At 47.0% G+C, this 22,545-nt stretch overlaps 2 protein-coding genes across 2 annotated transcripts in view; one reads left to right on the forward strand and one right to left on the reverse strand.

Moving 5' to 3' along the window:
• Positions 1-281: 281 nt before the first annotated feature.
• Positions 282-12,585, reverse strand: LOC115389859 (centrosomal protein of 170 kDa-like). Its single transcript, XM_030093427.1, is given in 20 exon segments — positions 282-463; positions 560-611; positions 2,007-2,100; positions 2,494-2,582; positions 3,578-3,739; positions 3,966-4,074; positions 4,295-4,538; positions 5,094-5,250; positions 5,252-5,272; positions 5,274-6,565; positions 7,347-7,479; positions 7,988-8,113; positions 8,203-8,585; positions 8,668-9,102; positions 9,909-10,046; positions 10,400-10,571; positions 11,850-11,916; positions 12,105-12,175; positions 12,287-12,376; positions 12,440-12,585. Coding segments are annotated over 20 exon segments (4,122 nt in total). The 5' UTR covers positions 12,545-12,585.
• Positions 12,586-17,327: 4,742 nt separating this feature from the next.
• Positions 17,328-22,545, forward strand: part of LOC115389577 (B-cell lymphoma/leukemia 11A-like) — a 35,082-nt gene continuing 29,864 nt past the window's right edge. Inside the window, exons 1-2 of the mRNA XM_030092996.1 lie at positions 17,328-17,601; positions 20,258-20,650. Of these exons, the coding sequence (XP_029948856.1) occupies positions 17,547-17,601; positions 20,258-20,650 (448 nt within the window). The 5' untranslated portion in view covers positions 17,328-17,546. The remainder of the gene's footprint in view (positions 17,602-20,257; positions 20,651-22,545) is intronic.

A 22,545-nucleotide genomic window follows, 5' to 3' on the forward strand; every position in this document is an offset into this window, starting at 1 on the left:
GGACAGAATGAGGAAACACTGGTTGCCATATATGAAGGCTCCTTCATGAGCCTCGCTGTTGGGTTTCGTACAGGATGCCGGTTCCCTCCAGAGCTTTCTGTTTGACTTGTGTGGTTGGCTTTCGCTCAGAGCAGTTCGGACTCTCCCGCTGTCCTGGGGAGGAAAATCCTCTCCCGTCACATCCTGACCTCCCCCAAGGACCGGGCGCCGTGTGTCCGATATGATGGATGTGTCGGGGATGAAGTCCTTGGTGCGTCGGGGGTCGGGCCTGACGGAGCTCTTCATTCTGCCCCGGTGGCCTGCGGAGCCGAGAGCGTACCTGAGGGGGCGTCGGCTCCGGGCAGCGACACGGACGCCCCCTGCTGAGCCCCGGGGCCCATCTTCAGGTCAGACAGAGGACTGGTTATTCCCAGGGTGGTCAGCGCGTCCAGGGTCCCGTCTGGGTCCACCATCATGTCGATGACTGACGGTTTGAAACACAACAGACACATAAAAATGAGTCCGAACACTACGGATCTCACACTTTCTCTTCCTTTTGATGTGGAGATTATCTTCGTACCTATCAGCTGTCGCTCCACTCGCTTCAGGTCTTGAAGAATAGTTGAAATCTCCTGTTAAATAAACATAAATAAATGAGGAGGTCAGGCTGAGGGTGTGATTAAGTGAGAGCTCACACACCAAATGAATCACCCTGGATTAATCTCATCTAAAGTCTGGAGCTCAGTGAAGGCTTTACGAGCCCTGCGACCCGTGCCAGGGTCAGACGGCCTGCGTCGCTCTGCAGGGTTCACACCAGGGCGGCTCAGTTAAAGCTACGATTTATGACGGGGGACTTTTTTGTTCTCTTTTTTTTTAAGGTAACCTTGTTAGTTTAACTTTATTGAAACAACTGGATTTGATCACCTAATTAAAAAAAAGCGTTTGCACGTTTTTGAAGGAGCACGCTCAGGATCCAGGCCCGGTTGATCTGATCCCCGAACGGCCGTAACGCTGTCAGCACTCAGTGTGATTGCTTGCAGAGAGTAATCAGATATAGCAGCGAACTCCTGGGTTTGTTCCAATGAAAAGCTCACTAACTATATCCATAAATTCATAAGGACGACATGCTTCACTGTGGGCTCGCTGCACTGCCTTCAAGTCTGCTTCATGTCTGCATCAATCTCGGCCAAGAAATTACCAAAAAGAAAGCCGCATTATGTAGATGACATTTCTCTTAAAGTCCAGCATCGAACAACTGCTACAATGTACCTCTTTAAACGTCTTCTTCTACTTCACCAGCACATCATATCAGTGTGATCACTCTACACTTACACTCATGCTGTAAGAAAAAAGGTGTTACTGTTTTTTAATACTATATGAAGTCTATATTACTACTATTATTTGTTATTTTATGACTCTTAATGACTAATTCACATACAATAGAGGACGTTTGTTTAGTGGTGCCAGTCAGCAGCTTTAAAGCAGGGTGTTCGACCAACATAAGGTCTGTGGGCCAAATCCAGCCTTATGAACTGCAATAAAGTCATTTTACCAGCAGGGGTATAATTTAGTCATTTAATTCAGGTGATCAGGATTGCTACACAGATGAAAAAAATGTCCCTACATTAAAGATAAGCTATTGATTTTAACAAGTTATTGTGGTCATAATATCTGCTATACCATTGATTCCCAGCAACATGTGGCCAAATGTTTTATGGCTTTGAAGATGTAAACAGTCCAGTGTGATCTGTAAGTTGTAAAGCGCATGTTTAACTGTGAAATAGCATTGTTGAAATTGCAGTTCATTTATTCAGATTTCAGGGTTGTGACGTGACCTGAAACACTTCATGCGCATCCTCTTTATTTAGGAAAAACATCAGTTGCTATGAAATATCCTTTTCTTCTTGAGATTTCTATGATATTCCATCCAATTATGGCACAAAATATTTCTTTAATGAGCCATACTGCAATTATTTGTGATCAAAACCAATGAAACAAGTGTAGTATGGGAAACAGATGTTCAGCACCTTGCTGGAGCTCTTGAGTAGTAAGGAGTCGTGCTCCTCCTGCAGCTTGGTCTCAATCTCTTCCCACTTGCGTTCTTTATCCTTGAAGAGGATCCTTGATGCCAGGTTGATACGGAAATAGATGAAAGTGAAATGCACAAAAAAACATGCTTAATATAGATGTTGTTAGAAGTATTAGCTGAGTGCTGCAGTGATTTCCTGCAGAAAATGACTGCGGCTTGCAGGAGTGGATAAAATGCCTTTGAGGTGTCAGGCTAATGAGGAAAATATGTTTCTGGTTGCCAGGTAAAGCTGTGTGATGTGTCACTCAGACGCTATTGGCTGCCTTTTTCTTGACAGAAAACACTGAGAGGAACCTGAACGCACCAGGCAACTTTCTCCTGCACTGACAGTTGAAGCATTTGCAGCTTTCTGGTGGCTAAATGCATTTAAAATAGACTTCATGTTCACACTAAGCTCCTGCAGGGTAATGGAATGTAATTTTTACCTGATTTTGCAGCTCGTTTTGTCCACAGCCTGGCGAATCCTGGTGGAGAGCTGAGTCACAGAGGCGAGGAGCAGACCGTCTAACACCGCCTGGTGACAGCAGAAAGAAAACACTCACACTCACAAATATGGACTGAGTGCTGTAAATGAGTTGAATATTAACTCAAACCATCAGGTAGCCTGATGGTAAACATCACTATGAAAATATGCTTCTTTTTGAAACTTTTTTTTGTATTATAATAAAATTAATATTGATAATTATATGGACGATTATCGATGGGATTGGAGCTCCCTCTAGTGGTGCATTAAGGCAAACTTCTGCACTACAAATGCAGAAAGAACCACAGATGGGTTAGAGCAGGGGTGTCAAACATAAAGCCTGTGGGCCAAAAGCCACCTATAAGGGGCTCCAGTCTGGCCCACCAAACTAACAAGCAAATGCAGCAGACGTGACACTGAGACCCAGAGATCAATGTGACCAAACTAGCATTAGCGTCAAAGCCATGCTGTCTGGGTGACTTTGTAAAAATGTGCATAATGCCACTGTTTTTTTTGGATGCTTTACTGTATTTTGCACTAAAAGTTTTCATTAAAATTGGCTTCATGTTGAGATTGTAGTGATTTTCCACAGTAATGGTTAAAAACAGACATTTTCATCACAGCTACTCTGCACCACAACAAAGGGATATTATAGCATTATTTTTGAGAAAATATTGGGCTGTATGTGGCTCCTGAACGAAAATGTGTTTGAGACCCCTGGGTTGGAGGACCAGGGGGGAATTGGAGAAGTGGTTCGCACTCCTCCCTCACAGCACCAATATGCCTGGTTTGAGCTTAGGTTTAGGATTTATCTGTCTCAGTTGTCCTCCCACAAACCAAAAGCACGCCGTGAATGTGCCTTCACCAACAGTGCTGCACAACCCTGGAATGGATGAAATTAACTGTGTGCAGATGAGACATTTCTGGACTGAGACATGCATCAAGAAAGAGCCAGTGTGAAATTTAAACTCTGAAATGCCTCAGATAAAAAGCCTGTGTGTGACGGAGCCTAACTAATGTAACTCTGCATTAAAGTGCAGACTCACGTCCTCTCTGTTCCACGTCTGTCGACGGATGGAGCGAGTGCTCTGCCCGTTGGAGCCACGCTGTCGAAGCTCCACCGACCGCCCGTTGGTCCCAGGAGCGCCGCCGTGCTCTGCCGATGGACGGCCCTGGTCTAGGCTGTCATCAAACACTCTCTCCTCCAACTAAAAGAAAATCATTCAAATGCCTGACAAGTGAGCATCAGTCCATCAGATCACATATCTTTCCAGCTTTACATAACGTGGTTTCGTTAGGAATGTGTGTCCCATTAATTACAGACTTCACTTGGACGGTATGAAATGAGGGAGCCAGCAGATACTCTGCAGTCACAGTGAGAGAAAGGAAAAACCCACATCATGCTGTGGTTGTTGCATAAAGTGATGAGTGTACCAGAGCTCCGGGGTCCGCCGCGGCAGGGCTGACTGAGTCGATCTCTCCGGCCACATCATGAATCTCCCTGGCGAGCATGGCCAGATCTTTGGCCAGATCCTGGCTGATCCTGACGAGTGGAAACATGCGGATACCAACATCTGATGAATGTAAAGAACCTTTTTCATCATACCTGGCGAGCACACTTTCTGACTTCGAATTGAAAGCATCCTAGAAACCCAGATCACGGATGAAATAATAAAAATAGCAGCACAGCCAAAAGCTGGGTTGGTGTTGGAGTGACTCATGATTCCTCTCAGACCGCACTGACGTGCTTCTCGTCTACGTACCTGGCTATCTCCTCGCTGTGCGCTGTCCAGTCTCTCATGTAGTCGTCAGATTCTCTGGAGTGCTGCTTCAGGGAAGCCAGGCCCGCCGGATTCGGGGTGGCGGGGGCCGAACCCCCGAGCTGGGCCACGCGTGTGGAGGGGAACGGCCGTGCATGACCCTGTTTGGATAAGTGACGGTTGGAGCCGTACTCGTCTTCTGAGGTGGAGGCGTACTCAACGGGGACGCGACGCCACCGAGTACCAGCTGAGGGGGAGAGGGGGAAGAGAATTCAGGTCAGAGGTGTCAAACATAAGGCTCGTGGGCCAAACCTGAACCCACAAGAGGCTCCAATCTGGCCAAAACCACAGAGCAAAGCGCACAAATGTCAAAGAAAACATTGATTTTTAAACAAATTTATTGAGATCTGAGTGAGACATCAGTGATGCTGCCATGAAAGCTAGCAAACTAGCATTAGCCTCAAAGCCATGCTGTCACGGTGAGATTGTAAAAATAGTGCAACAGCTATAGAATCATTTTTTTGACATTTCACTGTATTATGCACCAAAAGGTTTCATTAAAATTGCCTTTCTGTTAAGATTGTAGGTTTTTTTGGTCTTAATTGTTTGCTTTGTGAAAACAGACATTTTCATGTATACTCTGTACGACTACAAAGAAAAAACTTCTGAAGTTTGAAATTAAAGGTTATTATGGCACTATTTGTGGCACTATTCCTGAGGTCCCTGAGCTAAATATATGACACGAGATGATTGAGGTGATATATAATGACTGAATGAAACTATCGTCTGAAATGATACTTACATGCAGGTGTGTTTTGTCCATACGGGGAGGTTCCTTTGCTCTTGTCGGGCAGCTTGGAGGCGCTGTTGGCTCTGGCTCGTTGTCCAGAGACCGCCGCCACGTTGGACCCCCTCAGTCCTTGTCTGAGGCCGTATTCTCCAGCAGAGCCTCGCGCTCCCCAGACCTCTTCCCCTGGTCACGGGTGGCCTCCGAGTCGCTCTGGGCGGACGGGGAGCCCACCCTGGGCCTCCTCGGCTGAGCCAGGGCTTCTATCCTGGACATTCCCCTTTTGGCCATCCCCGTCCTGGACGTGGAACTCGCTGTGGAGGCCTCGGACGCCACCGACATCCGGTCCAGATCGGCAGGTTCAGTGTCTGATGAGTCTCCCAGCCGGGCTCGTCTCAGCAGCGAGGCCCTGGTGGGTCTGGGCTTTGGGACGTTGGCAGTTTTACCGGCTGCGGAGGAACCGGGGGCCTGGGCGGCCTTGGCCCGGCTAGACTTGGTGCTGGCCCCGACCGTCGTGCCCGACGTCTGGCTTCGGGTATTTGAGCTCCTGGACGCCTGCGTGGAGGTGGGCTGTGAGTCCGAGAGGAGCGAGTTGGAGTTGACGTCATCGTCAGTGAGGTCCAGGGACGGCGAGGCCCTGGCCGGCGGAGGACCAGATGATCGGTTCTTGGCCCTCCGGTCCTGGGCGTCCCTGCCTCCGGCTGGACCCTTGCTGGTGGAACAGACCACCGTCCTCTCCTTCAGCTGTCCCGCCAGAGTCCGTCGCTTCTGCACCACCTTCCTGGCTCCGTCGGCCTGACTCACGGTGCTCGTTGTGTCCACGTCCGACTCCGGTGACATGGAGCCTTCGATGGACTGACTCGGGGGGTCGCCCTCTGATATTGTGGTTTCTAGAAACGCCGCTACAGCCTCTGAGTCTTTCTGCAGCGTGAGGCTGTCGATGCCGGCCTCCCTGCTGTGAGCCCTGCTGCCCGGGTGCGCGTCGATCCGGGGGATGAGCTCGATGGGAACGTTGGCGCTCGGCTTCTCCACGGTGAAGCTCTCCTGCCTCAACAGTGGCTTCCCACTGCTGTCCCGAGCTTTGTCGTCCTCCTTCCTCCTCTTCCGCGCCTCCTCCACCCTCTTCTCGCCGCTGGTCAGGGGAAGAGGGGGAAGCTTGGCCAGCACACCCGACTGGCTGGACCTCCCTCCGCCGCTGTCCTGCGATTTAGCCGGCGAGGAGCGACTGGGGCTCCCACCATGGCTGCCCGCACCTCCGCTGCTTTGAGCAGGCCTCCTTTTATCCCTGGATGGTTTCTCCTCCACGTTCTCCTTCTCCTGCAGCTCCGTATCCTGCTTCTCCCCCATGTCTGCGCGTAAACCTGCGCCGGGAGTCCTTCTTCCTAGACTGAGCTCCTCGCCGGGCAGCTGAGGAAGAGTTCTCCTCTTACGCTCCGTGAATCCAGAGGAGGCGAAGGAGGCCGAGTGGCTGGATTCACTTATTTCGGCTGAAAGAAAAGAAACCTTCAATGAAAAATCAGTATCAGTATATTTATTCGTCTCTCCACAAAGAAACGGTGCAGAATTGCATTTTTCTGAATTGCTGCAGTTTCTTTTTGCATTTTCTTAAACTAATTGGAGAACGACTAGAAGTTCTCATGCATGCAATCTAATTTGAATTATGATCACATCAAGCGAAGTGTTTATACATGAATCTAAAGAAGAAAACCCCAAGAAGGACCTTGGAAAGCTGTTCTCTGATCATTTGTACAGCACTGAGGGGAAAGTATTTTGCACTCCATTTGATGTTGCGGTGAACCATAATCATACAAGTCCTCTTTTAGACACTTTTTTCCACCCAGCGCACCAGGAAAACGTTTTGTTTGCTTCACCATGATCAAGACAGATAACTTGAACTCAATCAGTTGAAATCGGTGAAAGAACTGAGTTGAGAACTACAAAATATAGTATTGTCAATAGTGTAAAAAAGATAGATGTGTGTAAACTAGACTCCATACCATTTACTTGATGATTTCTAGCATGCAAATTGCATTAGAAAGCTGTGAATAACATAAAAACCTTGAAAGAAATTATCTGTAAAATGAATGCCGACAAATACTTGAAGCTTGTTGTAACAAAATGTTAAGAGATTTAAATTTTTATTGTAATATGCATATCTCAATCTAGCAAAAGTGGAGGTTTCCAGGTTTTTTTTTTCTTAAAATGTTGCTGAACAAAGTTCAGTAGAAACCAAGTCCTGACATGCCCATCTCGGCCCGAGCCTCGTACCTCTGTCCTCTGTGACCATGACCTGACTGTCCCCTCCCGATCCCTCCGGGTCGGTCCGGATGTGGCTGGCAGCCAGCGTCGCCCACTGCGACACCCAGCGGGGACCGCCCACCATCAGCTCCTCAGACAAGACCTGGACCGAGAACAAACAACAAAACAGAGTTCTTTCAGGTAATGCTCGACAAGATGGGATCTGAAAATGTTACAGATGTTGTTCTTTCAACCTGAACACCTCAGTGATTTCAGGCGCTTCACAAAGTACCACGGTCTAAAATAAACACTTAGAAAAGAAACTTTTGGATTGAATATATCATATTTCATGAAAGAATAATTGAAATTATGTACTTAGTTGTAATATTTTTGCTACACTAAAATTCAGAAAACTGTATTTTTTCAGGTGGATAAAACGAATTCCACCTCTACAGTAATGCTAAAGTCCTCCAATCGACTGACGAATGAGGAACAACAGTCTGCACACATCAGGTCTGCTACGTTTTAAAACAAAAGGAGCTGTCATCCACTCAGATGTGTTGAGCCCTGCAGACACCACTGCAAGTCTCTTAACCTTTAAAGCTCCCGTGTTCGCTCCACAGAGCGCAGAACTTCATAACTTGTCTAGAGCAGGTTAAAGGTTTTCGCACCTCTGTCTCCATGCGTCCAGGCTTCCCTCTGTCTCCGGCCCCTGACCTCTGGGAGTTGATCCTCTCTCGCTGGTCAGCGGCTCCCGGCCTGGACACACCCCCCGGCTGCTCATCTGCACCAAACGCCTGAACACACACAGCCGCATAAACACATGAGAGGCAGTCCAACATGTCCGCTGGATATCTGTGATGACGGTATAAGAGAGGTCTCTCACGTCTTTCTTCCTCCTCACCCTGTGCGTCGCGTTCCTGCCGTCTTCTTCTTCGTGGTCTCCGTTCTCCATCTCGATGGTGTAGGTCCCCCTGTCGCTGTAATCGTCCGCGGGCTGACAGCGCTCATCACGCCCGCCCTGCTGATGTGGCGCAGAGCCTCGCCTCCTGTCGGCGGCGCCAGCCGCCCCCTTGGAGGGCTTGCGGCGACGCGCCGGGCTGTCCTCCTCCGCGAAGAGACCCTCGGGTACGTTGGCCCGACCCTCTCTGAACTTCATGCCGGCGCCGCCCCAGAGCCCCCAGGAACGCTCCTCCAGCGCCGCCGCCCTGCGCTGCTCTCCCAGCGCGTTTTCCGAATCGCTCTGAGTGCCGTCCTCGTGTTTACTGCCTGGAAGGAGACAGTGGATCATCCCAACAAGGATTCATGTGAAACCATTGTTCTCTCTGTATGACAAATGTGACTTACACACCTTTAAGGCTCCTCAGCTGGACGGGCACGTCACTCTTCACGCTCTCCCCGTCGTCCTCCGCCACCGTCTCCTTCAGAGCCAGGGGCAGCTCGTTCTGGGCCAGCCAGTCCGCCACTTTCACCTCCGCCGCCACCATGGCGGTCTGGAGTGGACTCAGCTCCTCCCCCACGGCCCTCTTGGGCCGCGGCCTGGTCTCCGGAGCCACTTTGGCCACTCGGTCTTTGAGGGTCACTTTCCCCGACGCCCCTGGGTCAAACTCGATGGTGAAGGAGGCGTGGCCATGGACGGGCTCGGAGGAGGCGGCGGCCTCCGGGGCCTCGCCGCCCACTTTAGCTCCCGAGGGACCATCCTTTGTTGGGATTTCAAAGTAGCTCGGCTCTTGATTGGAGGTCGCTTGCTGGGTAGACTTTTGGTTTTCGGCGCTTTTCTTGGTGTCTATCAAATGAAACATGAAGACACTGTTCAGATATCAAGCTGTGAAAACACATTTCACCAATACAACCCGACCATCTCCATTTATCCCAGTGTTTCCACTCTGTCCTGCTAGTTATCTTAAAGTAGTACGTTTCTTTTTCTTTCTTTTTTTTTTCCCACAGAGCAGAGCTCCTTCCAGTCCTGCAGTTGGAGGATCACACATCCTGGTTTTGGCCTTTTTAACTGTGACTCACAAAAGCTTACCTTCAGTAAAGGTCAATCTAAGACACACTACCTGGGGATCTTAACCCAAAATCTCTTCAGGAATAGACAGAAACAAATCCAAAAACTGTTATATTTTCACACATGACCAGACAATATGCAAATGGTTGCATTTATTTGTCCACAGCTCCTCCAGTAACACTGCTGTTGCTTGTTTATTCTGAATATGGGACATAAAAAAGGGGATTAAGTTCCCACATCCAAATTCTCTCCATGCTTTTTAATTCAGGGGTTTTTGCAGGGTTTTTGCATTGCATGCTTCAATTCACTTTGTTTTCCCAATTGGCTTTTATGTACACATTACTGGCTCCAAAATGTTTTTGAATTCGTCAATTTGGAAATAATCTTTGCTGTGATTTCACAAAACGTCTTAGTTGTAGGTGTATGAAGTGGTCAGCAATATCAAAATTAAATTCTTTACTGAGTTTATCAAAATATGTTTTGCCTTCTATATTTAACTTGTGCGTCTGTAAAGAGGTGAGCACCCTAAAGAGTCACCTCTGTCTTGAATTCACATGTATTTCTTCACCTATCCTGTTGATTACCTGCTTCAGGCTTCTCCCTCTTCCTGTCCGAGCCCTTCTCCTCGCCTCTCCCTGGCTGAGGATCATCAGCGTCTTCGTCTCCCCACCAGGCCGGCTGGCCGTAAAGTGGCGTTCCCCTGTGCAGCACGGCTACATCCGCTGGCAAAACAAACAGCGCGAGGCTTGAGGAGATGATCAAACTTTATTTACCACAGCTGAAGGGATCCGAGTGCCTCAGGAGTTATTGTACAGGCAGTAAAATAGAGAATCTTTAGTGTCGTTTCGTGTCACTTGCACCACAGATGGGAAGTTACTATCTTTGGTCTCCATTACAGAGGTCGAACATGGAAAAATAAACTCTTACTTTTTATAATATGCCCATTTTCAAAATAATTATTATGTGTTGGATTAAAAAAAGTTAAAGAAGGTCAAATAATTTTCTTTCAAATTAACACAACATATTCCACATCCCACAGTGTTTCCACTGTAATGTGCTCGGGTCACTCGCTCACCTGCAGCCTTGTCGTCTGGCCTGCTGGCCTCGGTGGGCTTGGCAGCGGCGGCGGCGGCCCCCTCACACACCGGTGGGGCCGGCGGCTCCGAGGGTTTCACCTCCGGTTTGGACAATTCCGCCTCCGGCAGTCTCCTTTGGTTCAGCTGGAGCTGACTGCTCAGCTTCTCGTGCTGATGAAGGAGAGGAGAGCGCCGTGAAACTGATGAACACACACACGTTGGTGAGAGTTTCTGTCTCTTTTCACGGCTTCAGACACAGAAACTTAATGTCGCTGCAGATTTCAGATCTCATCGATCTCTTTAAGGCAGAAGCGGAGCGTGGGTCTCAGTACAGAGGGGGCGGAGCATTCTCGATGGGCCCTTATGATAGTAATTTTACCATTCAAACAATCCCTCATGCTACCATCAAACAACACACTAATGCTCACTTTTATTGAGCCAAGCAAACCTATATGCCCCAGAAAGCAGAATGAAGTCACAAACCAGTTCACAAACTTGTTCTGAAGAACAAATACACATACACACGCACACACACACACACACACACACACACACACACAAATGCAGCCTGACAGCTGTCAATCTCAGAGCGTCCGCTGTCCATGGTGCTGAAAGCTCAGACAAAAAGTTATGGGCTACATCTGTACCATCTTTGATACAACTTCAATATAAAATGAATACAGCTGGTCTAAAATAACACAATCTATTCAGATAGTATCTATATCTTTTGGAATTCACGCAAATTAGAAAAAAATAGACTCGAAGGTCTCTTGTAGTTGTGAGCAACACAAGGCACATTCAAATAGTCAGGTGTTTAAGACCACAGCATTCTGATAAAGATAATATTTTTGAAGGCTTCACTGACTCACCAGTGGCTCCGATGTTAGGTTTTGGGTAGTACCGCTAGCGGCTAGCATAGTGTTTAGCATACTGTTTAATGCTTAATGCCGCACAGCCAATCAGCGCTGGCTTACAGCTCTGATGCATTCATGGACAGTTGTAATGTAAGAATTAGCAACTTTGAGCCCACACTCATATGCGTATACCTTCTCGCACACACTGCACATTTTATTATAATAATTTATTTCTGATTAAATGTGAACACATCACATGAAACAAGGCCCTGTGACCTTGTGGGCCCTGAGGCGACCGCCCCCTTGAACCCACTCTGGCTTCGCTACAGCTTTAAGGTGATGTTCAGTCTTTGGTGCAGCGGCTGGCCATAGTTCATGATGAAACAGCAGATTCACCAGTTGTGAAAAGCAGTTTTTGCTCAGATCAGCAGGATTTCTTTTTCATTCCTTTGACTAAACCCAGGCACATTTTTTACAATTTGATAAAGAAAGTAGATCTTTGTGGCTGTCCTGTTTGGAGCAGATTAAATTTATCCTGTCTGCTTTCATATAAACTCCAGATGCTGTGTTTTCAGGGCGCAGCATGCTGTCTAACCTTGAGGGCCTCCTCGGGAATATGCAGCTCTCCTCGGACCACGGTGAACAGGTTGGTATGTGAGCCGGGTTAAGGTAAAAGACGACGAGCTCCCTGCAGGACCATTGCACTGATAGGCTCATCTATTATGCAGCATGCAGAGAACAGTGAGCATTCAGAGCCGTTCAGGAACAGATACAGTTACGGAGCTGACCCCCATGCCGTGACCTTGTGCTGACAGAAAACATCAGAATCTACTGGAAGGATATCGTAGCCAACCTCAGCTTGTCATCGATTTTGAGCGTGACGTATATTTGCTCCTGTATCCTGACGTCGTTGACGAAGGTCTGCAGAGACAAGCGAAAGAACGATTATTGGACATTTAGACTTGCAACACGACTGACCATCCATCAAGTCTTTACGACAGAAACCAGAACAAAACTGACGCACTGACTCACCCCATTCAGGCTGCCCAAGTCCTTCACTTTGTGTTCGTCTGCGTTGGGCTCATAGTTGATGACCGCATGCTGCTTGTCCACACTGCGGGACTGAATCAGACAAAACCCAGTCAGTCACTGGAGTTTAGATCCAGTGAATTCAGAGCTCCGTACCTGCAGCATGAGCTCGCAGTCGTCCCTCCCGACGAAGATCATCTCTCTGGGGAGACGGTGACGCGTCCCGCCGCCGCTCACCAGGAACCAGGATGTCAGACTCATCTCGGCCTCCCTCGCTCGCTCGCTCACCTCGGACCCTCAAAGCGTCCAGCTGAAGACAGAAAGCAGTTATCTGTCTATTAACGTGTCACACTTTGATGAGGGAAAAGACACAATTTCACAGAGCTAACAGGCGTGAATGAGGCATGAGGCTTTATGAAGGTGCAGCTAATTATTTCAGCATCTGTGTGTGTGTGTGTGTGTGTGTGTGTGCGTGCGCGCTGTGTGTGCGTGCTTGCGGACCATATGCAGCGGCAGCTATTTTTGTCCCCACCCGAGGACACTGACATGCTTATCAGTCCATGTAATCCAGCTAACAACATGAAAGAAAAAGTGCAGGAGTGAAAGTCGAGTAATCTTACTGAAATCCAGGCATCCTACTGAACTCCCGGTCACAAAAGGGATGCGGGCCGCCGAGCCGACTGGATCCAGAGCTGCAAAACAAAACGAGAGGCTGTTAGAGGTTTGCTCAAAGAGACGGAGGATGTGAGGATGATGTGAGGTCAGCTATGAGGAAGGCAACCAGAAACAAAACAGGCAATGATACGTGCTTCAGGATGGCTAATTCAATCAGATGTGATGCAGAAAGTCAGATTATAGCTCACACACACGCACGCGCACACGCACACGCACACACACACACACACACACACACACACACACACACACACACACACACACAGGTGTATTCTCATGACTCTAGGAGACTACATTTTCCATTTTCTCCACACTCCTACTTGCCTAACTTTGACCTTTAACTCAAACACACCACAGCCCGACAGCAGTGTGAGTCTGAAACACCTTCACCAAGAATAGTTTTATTGCACCAGTGAGGACCTACACACACACACACACACACACACACACACACACACACACAGAAAGAAATGCACAGAAACACACATATACAGCTGTTTTCAGAACGATACACTGGTTTCATTCGATTCATGGAAACTGACCTCTAAATGAACCACAACTACAACTTCCCCGCCCTAAGCTCAACTCTAATAATATAGTCATATCTTGGACTTGATTTCTTAGACAACTTCCTATCATGTGAGTGTAGATAAAACACACAGGAAGAAGCTGTTGAATCCCAGAAAATAGACAGACAGAATCAAAACAACAATAAGACACTTCCCTGAATGCTCCCCATGATCCTCTCATATGATTTCCGAGCAGTGAAAGATTCCCACAGTCTAACACAACAGCTCTTTTCAGAGAAAGAGGCAGGAGCAGCAGCAGCAGCATCAGCAGCAGCAGGCCCTGCTGACTCACTCTACTGGAGCCATAGGTGAATTAGTGGGATTTAATTACGCACACTTGGTCATATCTGGAGCTCCTGTTTGTGCATCAACTGACTCCCAGTAGGACTTGACAGCGTCCTCGCTCTGTCTCTCGTGGAGGGCTGACTAAACGTGGTCCATTCTGACTGCTAGTGGCCCAGATTCCCTCTTTAGACGCTTGACCGCACACGGCTCCGTGCACCCTCAGTCATGAATCTCCTTTGCAAATGACAACACATCAACCGTGCCTCGCAAAGCGGCGGCAGCTGATGAGTAGTGGGCCAATGACAGCGCCTGAAAATTAGCCCAGTTAGGCCATGTCTCAGTCCAGCGCTCTGCCGCGGAGCCTTTTAACAGGCAGACAATGTCCCAGCCTGGAGTGGTTTGAATAATACAAAAACATGCACATATCGTTCACATTATAGTTTGAATTTATGTAAAAATCACTGCATATTTAGTCCGGGGCTGATTGTCGACTTGTTGTCTGAGGCGCTCATTGATCCTGCACGTCCCAGACCCCCCGTTACGCACGATTTTAAAGCCAAAAATACGGCACAATTCACAGATATTTACAATAACAGTCATCACGTGATTTAAAGCGGACCGGATCGCATTGTGGAGGCTGTCTGGAGAGGTGTATCCAGGGATCCTGATCGTTATGGACGACGAGGTTTGTCGCACAAGCAGCGATGCTCGTTTCACTGTTTCCACGCGGAAAGGCCGAAGAAGCGGCGAAAAGGAGAAAAGAAGAGAGCGGAGCGGACACAGAAACACACGGAGCAACGCGAACGTCTCTCACCAGGCGACCTGCGGACGATCAGCATCCGATATGGAGAAGATTGTGAGGAGAGATGCTGCCGCCGCTCCTGCAGACCCGCTGCCCAGCCCAGCTCCTCCGACACCGCCGCGTCTTCGCCTCACGGTGGCGCTGCGCGCTCACCCAGGAAGGAGCCACGGAGTTATGTAACACCTTGACTTGACAGCAAACCCTGACTGCCCAATATCTAATGGAGAAAAAGTGCATTTCGGACAATTAGCGCTCAATGGGCACACGAGCGGCCGATTGTTTTTGCGTAAATCAGCTTCACAGCTCACAAACATGATAACTCATTCTGAAATGGCCAGTGGTCCTGCGGACATCATGTTTATTAGCTGCATTTCCATTTTTTGTATTTATGTTCTTGTAAGTAGCAACGCACTGGAGGAGCTGCAGTATTAGATTTGCGTCAAATGTATTTTACGCACAAGATCATCCAGATAATTTGAAGCGTTTAGATATTTGGCAAATATCAACACGCCAAAAACAAACAAACAAATGTCTTTTAACTTTTCTATGACACATATTTTAGGTGAATTAGGTCTTGTTTAAATTCAGTTCAACTGACAAAAAAATAGTTGAAAATCTACTTTTCTGAGGCGATTCCTCTGCGTGCACCTGCGTGTCACTGAGCTGACTTTGAGCTCACGGTAAGTCCAACAATGAACCACGAGATGGCGCCATGGAATCAAACTTGTAAAGTTGCTCCGCGTTTCAATGCAGTTGTTGAGATTGATTGATTGATTATGAAGTGAGCAAGGCGGTAATGAAATCCTGACACGCGCAAGCAGATGTGCGCAAACCGAAGAGGACGAATGGAGAAGATTCTTATCTTTTCATGTAATAGACTGATTTAAACTCACTGTGCTTTCTGGCCATAATTTTTGTCTACAAAATAGATTGTAAGGGTTTTTCTTCTACAACTAAAGCAAATATTAACCCACAGAAAATTATAATAACATTGTTCACACAGCTAGCTGGACATTTTATAAATAATCCATACTGTGTGTAAATATCACAATAAGCCATAACTGAAGAACTAACACTGACTTGCAGATTTTCAGTGGTAGATTAATGCTCATTCACGGTTTTTAAAGATTATTTTCTGTGTTTTTTTTTTTGTTGTTGTTGTTGTTTTTTTAAATCATCAAAGATTATTTGGTTGTGTAACTGCAGATACAAATGCACTTTTAATGTCTCTGTTTTTGGAATATTTTTTTGCTAAAACAGGCTTAATTTGGGATTCAGGTGCTGGGCTCAGTCAGAGATAATTGATGTTCACACCATTAACACACATGCTTGTATTTGCATGCAAATTAAACAACTCTGGAGTTTTATTCCTGATACATTTACCTTCGTTTTTGAAATACGCTTATTACTGATATTGGAATGATTTCGTTATGCATCACCTGCATGTAAACTTCATTTCTTTACATTTATGGCTGTATTCTGTTGGAAAACTCATCAAAACCAGAATAAAAACATCATGAACACCATTTGAATGCAAATCACCTCCAGCTTTTCATTCTTATTCATTCTTTATTTACGTCTGTAAGATCTCTGCCTGGTGCTTTTGGGTGTTGGGCGCTTGCGCAGCACAAACAATGGATCCTTAATTAGCGCAAAGGGTTAATACTGCAACGTACCAACTTACACAAAATTCACCAAGTGCACAAGGTCGACAGATTGCGACAATGTGTGCAATCAGTTGATCTTTGCGCAAATGACGGATCCTTTATTTGCGCTGCAAAGTCTGTACATGTTGCAAATCGCTAAAGTCTTTACATTTCCATACAAATATTTCACATCAATTTGAACGAGCTCTGTGACATGTTTGTCAACTTTAACAAAATGAATGAAAAAAACATTATAACACCCTTTTTTCAATATGAATCAATCTCTGGGTTTTATTTTTTTCATTATTTCATGCATAGTTTAGCAATGTGTCCATCATTTATTTTCGGTGTAATGTCTTCAAATGAGTGAACTCTGTTTAAGACATGTTTATCTGTGGCAGACTTACACAATTAAGCAAGAAAGATTATTAAAACACTTTAATTTTCATTCTTATGCATGTTTCACATGGTTACTTCAGCAGTCTTCGCATAACTGTATCATTTATGGCAGATGAAAGAGAAGAATTATTATTATTAGGTTTTCTTTAACTTACTCTATTGACAAAATAATGTCAAGTCCGTTGTTACTCAACAAACTCAATAAATTTATCATGTATCCTTAAAAAGAGATTCATAAATTAGAAATATCATTCATTTACATATTTACAGGGGTTTTGCTGACCAATGTACTGCAATAGATGTAGATGCAGGGTTTAAGATGCATCTTTTCTGTTGCGCTCTTTGGTCTCTCCCTCTCTCTCTCTCTCTCTCTCTCGCTCTCTCTCTCTTGCTCTCTTTCTCTCTCTCTCTCCCTCCCTCTCTTTTAGCCCAGCCCCCTTGATCCCCTCCGTCCATTGGTGTCTTCAGGGTCTCTTTTTTCCCCCCTCTTCCATAGGTGCTCCATAATGACTGTCCATTGGTTTTTATTATGGCTTGTCCCCCTCCCACCGGCCGCGCTCGCCCTGCCCATGTTTTCTATGTCTTAGTCCGTCCACAGCCTGACGTTCAAGTTCGCAGGAACGTCACGTCCGCACTTGAACTTGCAGCTCAGGGGGGCTTCACGGTACCCCCATCACTCTCTCTCTCTTTGCGAAAAAGTCATGAGGAGCTCCGCACAGCCCGCAGCGCGCTTCGCCTCAGCCTCTGTATGATCCGCAGCTCCTTTTTCTCTCCTTTGCCCGGTTTGGATGTCAGACGCATCAATGAAGAGATCACACTTGGAGTCTACCTTATAGGAACGGATTTCCCAATGTGAACTCAGCTTGAAAAGCCGCCACTGAACCAACATGTCTCGCCGCAAGCAAGGCAAACCCCAGCACTTGAGCAAACGGGAGTTTTCGCGTAAGTGGACCTCAGCTTCATTTTGACTTAAATCCACTGTCCTCTCCTCCTGGTGACCTGCCTCGAGTGTTTCCTTTCAGGATAACTTCCTTAGAGAGGTTTATTAGGTGCGGTACGGAGGGACGCGTACGGGCGCGCAGCTGTCCGGAGTGAAATGACAAACATATCCCGGAGCACCGGGCCGGCTGAAAATGACCGTGAGATCCCTCGGTGAAAGTTTTGAGGCGGCGTGAAAGGAAGCTTTGACCGGCGTCGGGGAACGCGTTGTATAACGCAGCGCTTCAAGGTTTCTCTCGCCATTAAAGGGCATGCGTGCGCTTTATGGCCGGAGACCTTTGCCTATATGAAGGGAGCGCAGCCACACAACTGCTGCCATTCACGGAGAAGTTTCCATGTGCGGCCAGTCAGTCAGTGCAGCCCACACCTTCTCTCCCTCTCCCTCTCTCTCTCTCTCTCTCTCTCTCTTTTTAATGTGACAATTGTATTTGAGCCGGGTTCGGACGCAGGGGAAGTGCTGTTTACATACCCACTTGTCCACAGCGCACACAGACCTCGTGTGCGTTACCTAGAAGGAATGCGGGTTCTTTGCAACGCATTCCTCGTGTTGAAACGTCGCGGACTCGACGTGTGGCAGCTTATCTCGGAGTCGTTTACAGATAAACGTTTGCGTTAATTCACAAGAAGCCGCTGCGTGCGCCGCGTGATCCGAGGAGCGACGCGCAGGGAAAGTGCTTTTTACGCGCGTGATGAAAATGCGGGGCGTTGATTCAGACCGCACGACAGGCTTTTTTTTTTCTTTCTCTCAATGTCGATTTGTATTTAGAGAATCATTCCCCGGCTCTCCATCAGAAGCCAGCAGGAGCTGCTTTATCAGTACACTTTTCTTGGAGCGTCTCTGAACGTGGAGACAGATTTCTGAGTTGTTTCCATGTAAGTCGAGATGGAGATTAAGTGGCTCCACGCGTCTTTAGTCCTTAATTATTCTCGCAGTAAATGTGTCTCTGCGTGTTGTTCCTATTTCGGTCGAAACCAATTATGCTCTCGCAACATGTATTCCCTTCATTTGTCGGATAATTGTGAGAGGAGCTGCCAGTGGGGGGCGCAATACGATTGTCGTCCTATAGGCCACTTATGAACTTGAACTTGATCCACTTTATCCCTCTGAGCTTGACCAGGCGCATGCAGAGAGAAGCGTTTTAACAGGAATAACTGCTTAGATTTTCGGTTTTCTTTGAATGTTTTTTTTTCCTGGTGGGATTTAAAAAAAAGCAGATTGAAAGATAAAGTGGTGTAATAAGAATAAGATTTAACATTCTTTTAATTAAACAATTTTTTTAAGCTGGCAAGACGTCTTAAAAACAAAAATTTTCCAATTTTTGGCTGTGATCCAGTTTACTCCAGCATATTTATTTAATTTAAACTACTGATTTGAACCGCAAAACGTTTCAACGTCCCACCCTGCATATTTTTGCTTGAGGTTGATTGTGAGCAGACACAGGTGTATATTTTTATTTGAACAGAAAAAAAAAACACCCATTGATTATTTCTTAGAAATGTATTTGAAAGGGAAGAAAAAGAAATAAAGGGTCCCTTTGGCCACTTTCAGGGACGGAGTGAAATTAAAGTATTGATTCATTTTTACGTTCTAAAATGGCAAATGAAGAAGCCTAACGATTTTCCCCGATTGTGGAACAGACCTGCTGCTGCAGCCCGGTGGGAAACAGGCCCGACCCTACTTGAAATACTGGCACAGAAAAATCCTTCTTTTTTTTTTTTTTTCTTCCAGTTTTCAAAGTTATTCACATCAGTCTTGCTTGGCATCAGAATGAGATTATTTGGTTTGAAGAAAATCTTTCCACCTAACCCAACCTCACACACCTCGCCTGTGTCCGTGGCATAAGCTGGTTTAGATAAGCTCCTGTAAAAAGGGGGCGAATTCCCTCATCTTTAATGCAGTCGAACATACAAGTAACGGGCTCTATCTTGCATAGTCCCTCACCACCTTCTCATCTGACCTGATATAGAATTAAAGGTTGAACCAGCGGCGAGAATTCATCACATCTTATCTCAACATCCCAGTCGGGGCGCCCAATGTCGTTTACCATGTGGTTAGATTACTTCTTTTAAAATGCTCTCTCTCTCTCTCTCTGTCTCTGTCTCTGTCTCTCTCTCTCTCTCCCTCTTCTGTCAGTTCTTCAGGGACCTACTCCACATCCAACCCCTCAATGTCTAACCTTGGTTCACGAGATCCCAGCACTTTTAACGAAATGGGGTCCAATCATCTTGAACTCAAATTAGAATCTATTTTTTGATTCTCAGAGGTGTTAGGTTCATTAAAAAAGCGAGATTGGCAGCACAATAAAGAGGGTCAAGCAACTTAATCGTTTGACTGCTGCCTGCGAGCTGAACATGTCAGTCCTTATCGAAGCTGTCTGCGTGCTCTTTCTCTCCTCTTTTCATTCTCTTTCTTCCCTCTTTCTTTCCTAAAAGTGTTTAACAGCCTGACCTTATTCTTTCAGATGTCTGCAGGAATACATTGTGGCTGTTTGACTCTCAGTCACACAGCCTCTCCTGACACGTGTTTACATTTTTCATACAACTGTGATTGTTTTGCTGCATCCTAAGTCACACTCTCCTCTCTTGTCTGCCTATCCAGCTGAGCCGCTCTCAGGTGTTTTACCGGACGAGGACTCTCAGGACTCCCCCAGGCTGGGAGTGGCTCAGGGCGAGCCCCTTAAAGGGGACCAGGACCTGCTGACCTGTGGCCAGTGCCACTCCCGCTTCCCCCTGGCTGACATTCTGCTGTTCATCGAGCATAAACGGAGGCAGTGCCAAGGCGGCCTCTGCATGGACAAACCCCTGGACAGGCCTCCGTCCTCCCCGCTGGCTTCGCCCATGTCCACGTCCTCCTCACACTCGCGGACCCAGCATCAGCACCCGCGGAAGTTGCGCCAGCCTGTGGAGGTGGCCGTTCAGGTGTCACCGCAGGATGAGGATTGTTTATCTACACCCTTGCAAGGAATAATCCCCAAGCAGGAGAATATCACAGGTAAACACACCAGCAGCTTAAAATGGCTGCCTTGTGAGAGTAAACAGAGGAGCCGGGGATAAAAGTGAGTCTTTAAAAGGTGCACAGGTGTGCAGAGGGGGTCATACTTGAAGTTTATGCAGGGTTCATTTTAAAGGAGAAGAGCCAACGTGGTGAGATTTGTACAGTTTTCCTTCTGGGATGTCTCTAATCTGCATAACCGGGGTGTGAAATATCTGTTTCTACATTTAGGAGCTGCGAATTTCACTCAGCTGAGTCACGGAGCCATATAAAGATCAAACATCCTGAAAATGCTTGTGAGAAAGGGAAACATTTGCAGACAGGGAGAAAAAGTCACACACAGAGACACACAAAGAAAGTGATTATGAGAGAGGGGAAGGAGAGAAAGAAGAGACGGATTACTTTTGGTTTGTTGCTGCTTCACAGATGTTCTCAGATCCTGTGGACTCCAGACTCTCTCTCATGTGGTGGTGAGGGATGTATCGCTGTTCCTCCCTGGCTTATTACACTCCATATCTCTTGTACCCTCAAATATGTGCCTGCAAAAGCTCACTCTGATGCTAAAATTATAAAGAGATAGAAAAGAATATAATTATGCCGATCTGTCAAAGAAGAAGTGTTTATTTGAGGAACTCCACAGCCACTAATTGTCAGTGTTTTTCTTGATTTGAGTAATTAAGGACTTTCGAAGCCGGCTGGTGGGTTTGTTGGTTGTCCGTGGGGGCTAAATGAGGCCGTACTGCAAACACGAGTCGCTGTGCAAACAAGCATGAGTCCCTTATGACTGGTTTTTATAGAATCGGGTTTGATTTTGACCAGCCCATTTGAATGTTTATTCATTTCCTTGAGCAGATCTGATTGCGTGCGCCAGATTGTGCTGATTGTCGGGGCAGTTGTGATTTAATTTGAAGCCAATTCGGGCTAAACACATCGAGAGCAGCGCTCAATAACGCGCTCCACTCCGCCGCATTACTCAGTGCTGCGGCCCCGCAGATGGCATTGTAAAAGGCTATTGTTATTTGCTGTCAGTAAGTTAGACCTCTGTCGGACAAAATAACCACCGTTCATTAGTGTGATGTTTGTTAAACATCTGCGCGCGCGCAGACACACACACACACTCACACACACAGATACACATTCTCACACACAGTTACACATCTGACATGCCTCTTGGCCTTGTCAGCTGTTTGAACATGCTTTTCTTTGCTCATTTAGATCATCATGCTCTGGAGTTCACATGATATCAGAAGGTCACTAGTTGTGCGCGCAGAGCTGTATTTATAGGCTCTCGGACACTGAGTTACAATCAGGATTTCACTTTGGTAAATGTTGAGGAGATAACTTTGTGGACGGTTGATCCAGGCCATATTTTTTTTTGTTTTTCCTCACGGGGGGGGCGTACAGGCGATTCAGCCTCTCTGCTGTACAGACCACACAGATCCGTACAAACCAGCCCGCCCCATACCTCTGTTTTCTTCATCCAAGATTGATGGATGCAGACTGGCAGTGCCAGTGCGTCACCCCGTCCTCCATATGCTCGCTGCCATGTTCTTTCACCCTGCTCAGTGAGAGCCTGACACCAAGCCCAGGCATCTCCATACATACTGTTCCCAAACCCGCTCCCTGTCCAGTCCATTCCGGGGGAGTGGACTATATGTTACACCCTTAAAGATTTAGTGTATCCTTCTGCACTGCAAACACTCAAATGAAACTCCCCCCCCCCCCCCCCCCACCCCCCCCGACCGCCTTCAAACTCTTCCTGAAATATCATTTGACACAGATGGATTTCCATCAGGACAGCAGTTTATAAAGGCGGGGGCTCGGACGAGGTCAGGGGAAGAGGCTGCTGGGTTAAAGAAAGGAGCTGACACCAGGGGTGGTTGAAGTGGAAGGTG

This window comes from Salarias fasciatus, chromosome 6 (genome assembly GCF_902148845.1).
Source record: "Salarias fasciatus chromosome 6, fSalaFa1.1, whole genome shotgun sequence".
NCBI lineage: Eukaryota > Metazoa > Chordata > Actinopteri > Blenniiformes > Blenniidae > Salarias > Salarias fasciatus.